This window comes from Engraulis encrasicolus, chromosome 14 (assembly GCF_034702125.1).
Source record: "Engraulis encrasicolus isolate BLACKSEA-1 chromosome 14, IST_EnEncr_1.0, whole genome shotgun sequence".
Lineage (NCBI taxonomy): Eukaryota > Metazoa > Chordata > Actinopteri > Clupeiformes > Engraulidae > Engraulis > Engraulis encrasicolus.
The window spans coordinates 9,751,009-9,758,508 of record NC_085870.1 but is presented as its reverse complement, the minus strand read 5'-3'; the positions used below and the strand labels follow the sequence as shown (position 1 = coordinate 9,758,508).

At 46.8% G+C, this 7,500-nt stretch overlaps 1 protein-coding gene across 1 annotated transcript in view; it reads right to left on the bottom strand.

Annotated features, from left to right (window-relative positions):
• shmt2 (serine hydroxymethyltransferase 2 (mitochondrial)) overlaps nt 1-7,500 on the bottom strand; it is a 59,044-nt gene that overhangs the window by 39,385 nt on the left and 12,159 nt on the right. The window contains exon 2 of the mRNA XM_063214899.1: nt 2,878-3,078. Within this exon, the coding sequence (XP_063070969.1) occupies nt 2,878-3,078 (201 nt within the window). The remainder of the gene's footprint in view (nt 1-2,877; nt 3,079-7,500) is intronic.

Genomic DNA, 7,500 nt, shown 5'->3' with positions numbered 1-7,500 from the left:
TGTAGAGGGGGATGAGGGGAGAGGAGAGAAGAAGAGGAGGAGAGGAGCAGAGGAAGAGAGGTGTAGAGGGAGTCGAGGAGAGAAGAAAAGGGGTTTTGAGGAGAGAGGTGGAGGAGGAGAGAAGGAGAGGAGTAGAGGGGTAGATGGAGATGAGGAGAGGAGGAGGATGGGAAGACGAAGAGAAGAGGGAGGGAGGGAGGGAGGGAGGGAGGGAGTGGTGGGTGGTGTATATGAAGATATCAGCTTTATCTCACACTAGAGTGGCCAGGCTTAGTGCTGCAAGCTGCCTGATATACCTCACTGAGCAGCGAGAGGGGGAAGACACAAGAAGAGCAAGGGAGAAGAGAAAAGAAAACAACGACAGAGAGACAGAGGCGTGCTTGGTGGAGAGAAACAGAGGGGGAGAGAGAGATAGAGAGAGATAGAGAGAGAGGACAGAAGGGAGGGGGGAAGAAAGAGATGTGGGGGGTGAGGGAAAGGAAGGACAGAGGAGGAGGGAGGAGAAGAGGGGAGAAGAGGGGAGGTGGGAGGGAAAGGAAGGATGGAGAGGAGAGGAGAAGAGGTAAGGGAAGAGGAGAGGAGAGGAGAAGAGGGGAGAAAAACAGAGAAAGGCTAAAACAGCAGTGGACATGGGTTGCTGCCTCTGAATATTAAAGGGCAACGGCGGCAGCAGCACTGCCACTTCTTCACAGACTGACAGCCGGTGGGTGTTTTGGCTCAGGCAGTCCAGGGGGCGGGCTGGGCTGAGCTGGGATGGGCTGAGCTGAGGGTGGGGGTGGGCTGCGGTGGTGCAGTAGGTTGGGCAGGGCGTGCAGGGCTGCTGGTGATGAGGCTTCTCTGGCTCAGGGAGTCTAGGAGTGTGTGTACTGGGATGGGAGTCGAGGAGTGTGGGGGTTGTGGTGGGGTGGGGTGGTGGGCAGTGCTGAAGATGGTGAGGCTTCTGTACTGTGACCAACACATTCAAAAGTCTTTGCTGTTTACCAACAGAGCAACACTTTACACAGTATATAGACTTTTTTAAGCCTTGATTGACAGTGAAAAGAAGGTGACTGGGAAGGATCAGGTCATAATGGAACCAGGGTTGCAGCCTTAGCCCACTGAGACACGGCGCCCCATAGAAAGATTTTTAAACCCAAGTGAAGCTGAAGCCGAAGCTGAAGGGCAGACACTTTGTAACGGTAATGCGATACTTTATGTACAGCAGTGGTTCCCAAACTGGGGGTCTAGACCCGTAGGAGGGTCGCAGAAAGAAGGGACTTTTCATAAAAATGGGAAAATGACAGGTTAATAGTTAACATAATTCCATGATTTGGTTAGGAACAGCATTTACCTCAATGGGGGGGGGGGGGGGGGGGGGGGGTGGGGGGGGGGGGGGGGGGGAAGGGGGGGGGGGGTTGTGAGGGGGGGGGGGGGGGGGGGGGGGGGGGGGGGGGGGGGGGGGGGGGGGGGGGGGGGGGGGGGGGTCTAACTTAGGTGCAAAAGGGGGTCTTGGCAGGCAAAGTTCGGGAAGCACTGATATACAGTATGGGATAAGGGATAAAAGGGTATAAGGTTGAAACTGAACTCCACTAGGGGGTGAGTAATACTGTATAATGAGCATGAAGAGAGCGTCGGTGGCTTGGATAAGGGGGGATTGTGTAAGGGTGTTTGGGTAAGCGTGCCTAGGGCATTGAAAAAAATTATACATGGGGCTGGGACATTAGTCAATCGCAAATCAAGATTGTGAGAGAAGTCTGGCCAATCCCCCGTGAGCGTGGTTAATGATCACCCTTGGACCGTTTTAATTGATCACATAACCGACCCAGGGAAACCTTGCCGTTCTAGACAAACAAAAGTTTCGCAATGTCACTTTTGGGCCAATGCTCCAGTTTTGGCCAAGGGAACATGGGGCAAAGAGAGCAGATATGTAAGCTAGCTGCTTGAAGATTACCATAACGGGGGTAGATTTGAATCTTCCCCGAGCCAGTCAGATGCAGACACAGTTTCAGGGTGTGTAACTACAGCTCATCTCACTGAACAGTCCATAGACAAATAGGGGGTGGGGGCTTGGTCTTTATTATTGGAGAGGAGAGAGGAAAGGAGTAGGAGAAAGATGGGATAGGGTTGGGAAGTGACCCAGGTTGAACTCAAACCTGAGCGGGCATGCAAGCCCATATGTGGGGGGCTTAGCATGCTGCACCACAGGAGACATAAATTGTGTGACAGCTATTTGAGGTTATCATCTATAATTTTCCCACCATATTGTTTTGTCCCTTATTTTCCAACCATTTCGTCGAGACAGGAAAGCTCCTGCACACCGTTTTACTTGCAATGTTTTGGTCTATGGACCTTCAAGTAATTTTACTTGCAACGTTTTTGTCTATTGACCTCAAGTAAAACGCTGCAAATGTGAACAGTGTGCGGGAGCTCTCTTCTCTCAAAGTTGGTGACCCCCTAGTGGTTCCACTCCTTCAAACCTGGCCAAAGGAGGTGTGCAAGATCTCTAAAACTACCATTTCGTCAGCATCCCCCAATCTCACAGGAACTACATACTACTACAGGGGTGGGCAATTATTTTGGCCCAAGGGCCGCATTGGGTTTAGAAAGTTGACCAAAGGGCCGGATGTCGTAGGCAACTTGGCCATGTCAATAATAAGAAATGGTGTACGCCAACATAATTACACCATTGTCAGTTATGCAATTAGTGCTATTTGTATCTAGATGTAGACTTTAGTAATCTTAGGTTTCCAAGACCCTTGTTATAGGTAGTAGACAATTTAAAAATGAGTGACCATATGAATCTGCATTTTTTTCTTGGAAAGGCTCTGAGGGTCGCATGAAATGGCCGAGCTTGTGGCCCCCGGGCCTGAGTTGGCACACATCTGTACTACTACGTACCTCGGAGGCGATGAGCTCCAGGCCTCTGCACTGGCGGTCCTTCTCCTTGGTCAGCAGGTCCCACATCTCGGGGTCGTCCTGCGCCAGGCTGTCCTGGCCCGTCCAGGGTCGCTCATACTCCACGGTGCGAGCCGCCGCCGCCGAGTGCTGCCCCCTCCAGGCCACTCCAGTCACCGCAGTTGGAGCACGCTGACACACCGGCTGTACCACGGACAATAGAAGAACAAGGAGAGTTTGAATGGGTGAGTTTCAAAACGCACAAACGCACAGATGGACAATGGAAGAAGAAAGGTGTTAATGGATGAGTTTCATTCAAAAACTGACTGCTTAATCCAAAAAAAAGGTAAGCAAATGTGTTAGAGAAACATAACACCTGAAACCAACGGACAAAGAAGGAGGTGAGTTTCAATGGAGGACAGACTGGAGTCAGGAGCGCACAGCTTATATGCTAAAACAGGTGCTAGACAAGCATAGCAGGTATTTTACGAGAGGTGCTTGGCACACATCATGGAATGGCACCTGAGATTTTCTTCTGTAACTTCTGTAATAGCAGCCACAGAGCCGTAGATTTAACAGAGTGGCCTTATTCTTTGATCTCTGGTCACAAGGTTTTACGCTACCGCCAACGGTTCTGGCTAAATCCATCTCTACCATACGTTTGTGTTAGCATGTCTAGGTCATGTCTACTTATTAGGGCTGTAACGATATTGTATCGAACCGAGAAATCGTGATACACAGAGTCACGATACTGTATCGTGATACAAGGAGGCAGTATCGTGATACGCCCTTTCAAAGTTTTGTTACCCATTAGTCCAGGAAACAACCTTATGGATTTGATGTGATAGTGTTTCCAAACTTCTATGGAGATACATTTCAGAAATCGTGGGCTGTATCCATTAACAGTAGATATAATACTGTCAATGGGTGTATCGAACCGTAGGTCAAAAATCGCGATACGAACCGAATCGTGAGTTGAGTGTATCGTTACAGCCCTACTACTTATTGTACAAATTTGGCTGTGCTCTTGGGCCCCAGGACTTGGGCCCGGTAGGAGCATGCAGTAATCCGTCCAATGCGTACATAGCAATTAAAAATGGAAAATACAGTTGTTAAAGGGACACTGTGTGAGATGTTTAGTTGTTTATTTCCAGAATTCATGCTACCCATTCACTAATGTTACCTTTTTCATGAATATTTACCACCACCATCAAATTCTAAGTATTCATTATGACTGGAAAAATTGCACTTTTCATACATGAAAAGGGGGATCTTCTCCATGGTTCGCCATTTTGAATTTCCAGAAATAGCCACTTTTAGCTGCAAAAATGACTTTACTTGGGCCATATTAGAAAATATTAGTTTATTACTTTGTAAACTTTCATGAAAGGGTCGAATTTGGCAATAGGTGACACAGTTTCAATGAGCAGCATAGTTGCAGTAACTTTTTTGACCATTTCCAGCACAGTGTTCCTTTAAAAGTGCAAATTCAACACATTGTGAGAAAAGAAAAAAGGCCTGGGCTTCAGGGCCCCATTGGCTCTTGGGCCCCTGGGCCTGGGCCCGGTAGGACCGTGCTGTAATCTGTCCCTGGCAATGAGAGTGGAGTACTACTCACCACACATCTGCACAGCTGAGCCATTAACAGCTCACTGGAGAAGAGCTTGCATGCATACTGAACGCCACGTGTGTGTGTCTGTGTGTCTTCAGTTACGGAATCCTCATTGAAGAAGGAATGTTTGAGGACTATCAATTACTCCTGCAGTTTTGATTGGATGATTAGTGTCACACAGATGGTCTTAGGAAGTTAATCAGACTGAGGAGGTTACTGAGACTAGTGCTGTAAATTGGAAACTGTTTTCTTTTGTCCATCTGTCTGTGTACAAGTATGTTTGCACAATTTTATCTGCACATGCGTTATGCTACAAAGTACAAAAAAATGAAATCCAAAAACAAACAAAAACACCTCACTCACCGAGCCTGGGGGAAAAAATAGCACTAGGCTAAGCAGTTTTTGAAAAAAAAAAAAAAGACACCGCTCTAATTCATGGCAATACGTCCACTTAATTAGGAAAGGCAGGCGTGGGGCCAGGATGAGAAGAAAAGAAAAGGAAAAAAGCAAAGCAAAGAGCACCTGGTCAGAAAACAAACAAACCCAAATGTTGTGTGTCGATGCGCCCGCTGCGGCTGGCTGGCTGGTTGGCTGGCAAGCGGGGGGATAAGAAGTGAAGTGAAGTGAGGGGAAGGGTTTTTGATTTATCGCACGCGGCGGAAGCTAATTAGCTCAATCCAAAGTATGAAACGTTATTAATGATGACCCCGCCGGGGACGGGGCTCGAGAGCGGCAGGATAACAATGCAGCCGTGCCCGCAACACAACACACCTGGCTTGGCAGGCAGGGAGAGAGAGAGAAAGAGAGAGAGAGAGAGAGAGAGAGAGAGAGAGAGAGAGAGAGAGAGAGAGAGAGAGAGAGAGAGAGAGAGAGAGAGAGAGAGAGAGAGAGAGAGAGAGAGAGAGGGAAAGAGAGCGAGAGAGCGAGAGAGAGCAAGAGCGAGCGAGAGAGAGAGAGATAAAGAGCGCATGACAGCGAGAGAGAGCGCGAGAGAGAGCGAGAGAGAGAGAGAGAGCAAGAGCGAGCGAGAGAGAGAGCCCCCCCACACACACATACAGTATATGCTCCCACCACCACCCACAGTGTGCTCCTGTGTCCACATGTTTTACCAAAGCCAACTCCAATGCGAGACAGCTGCACTCGGGGCCAAGGTTCTTCTGTTATGTGTTCAACGTGCACAATTTCAGAATCAGAACAAAGCTGCCAGAAGTGTCAACACAATACACAAAATGCACCGTTTGTTAATGGGCTGAAATCAGCACCAGCTATTTTACAGTAGCCTCAGGACAAGAACCTTTGGGCTTGAGGTCGGGGACATTTACTGTACACAGGGCTGTGACCGAGTGGTTAATAAGGAGATGGGTTCAAATCCCACCCATCAACTCCCTCTCACTCCATGGCTGAGGTGCCCTTGAGCGGCAAGTCACCTACAGTGAACGCCACACTGTTCCAGGGACTGTAACCAATAGCCCATACTTAAAGTAACTAAGCAGCTTTGTATAAAAGCATCACTTAAGAATAATATAATGTGTGTGTGAGGTAGGTGTTGTATTGGATTTATGTATGTGCTGGTGTAGAGGGTGGGTGTGTGAGGGCATGCAAAAGCTGTGAAAGATTTGGAAGCTTATGCTCACACACACATACACCTACAGGTGAGCTATAGAATCTCTCTCTCTCTCTCTCTCTCTCTCTCTCTCTCTCTCTCTCTCTCTCTCTCTCTCTCTCTCTCTCTCTCTCTCTCTCTCTCTCTCTCTCTCTCTCTCTCTCTCTCTCTCTCTCTCTCTCTCTCTCTCTCTCTCTCTCTCTCTCTCTCTCTCTCTCGTAAGGTTTCAGGTAAAGTGTTTTTTTTTGGGTTTTTTTTTTGTTTTTTTAATTATTTTTTATTTTATTTATTCTCTGTCTTTGTTGGTTTGTTTGTTTTTGTCTATATGTTTGTCTGCGTCAACTGTCTATTGTCATTTACGTATTTGGAAAAAAAAAAAAAAAAAAGTTTATTTGGTAGTATGCTGAAAAGTCATTGAAAAGAATTGAAGTCTTGTATGGGCATAAATCGTGAACTAGAAGAAGAAACAAGAAGAGAGAGAGAGAAAAAAAAAAGGATGGTGATGATGATGATGATGATGATGATGATGAATGTGTTATATTGAAATGAACTGTAAGCCTTGTGAACAATCCTACCAATAAACAAAGTAACAAAAAAAAAAAAAGAATAATATAATGTAATACACATGCTGAATGATTTGAGGACCCCTGAAATGGTGAAAGCAGACCTAGAAAAAATGCAGCCAATCCAAAATGTGCAAGAATTCAGGCAGCAGCTTAAAGGGCAAGCTTTTCCAAGAAGACAACCAAAAAAAAAGCGTCTTAACACCGTCCCGTGGGCCATATACGCTAATCTCGAAGCCAATAGACTGATGACAGTACAGAGGTTGAAGTACACCTTCAGGGGAGGCTTAAGTAAGAAATCGTTCAAAGTGAAATCTCACTGTGAACAGTAGGGGAACGTTCAGTGAGGACAGGAGGTCTGGGGTAACTACCCTGTTATATGTTCTTCAAATGACTTATGACTAATAACTAACGGCAGTCGTGGCCTAATGGTTAGGGAGGTGGACTTAAGATCAGAGGGGTGCTTGCAGGTTGACTGGAGTGCCCGTGAGCAAGGCACCCAATCTCACATTGCTCCAGGGACTGTAATCAATGCCCTGTAAATAATAAAAGCAAGTCGCTATAGATTTTTTTTCAAAAGCGTCTATGTAATAGAATGTGTCTGACCATCCTGATTTAATTTCTCTTGACTCTCTCTTTGTGTGCATGTCTTTTGTATGGAGCATAGTGAGGGTATGGTTGGGGTGGGGGGGGTGGGCTGTAAATCAGGAACTGTGTAGTACTGTACAATGCATCATCCAAGCTTCACAAAAAGAGGTTTTTTTCCCTTAGAATACAGCAGCAAGCCAATTAATGGCAAACAAAAAAACAACAAAAACAGGTAGAGTGCGCTGGTCTTAGCATTAAGT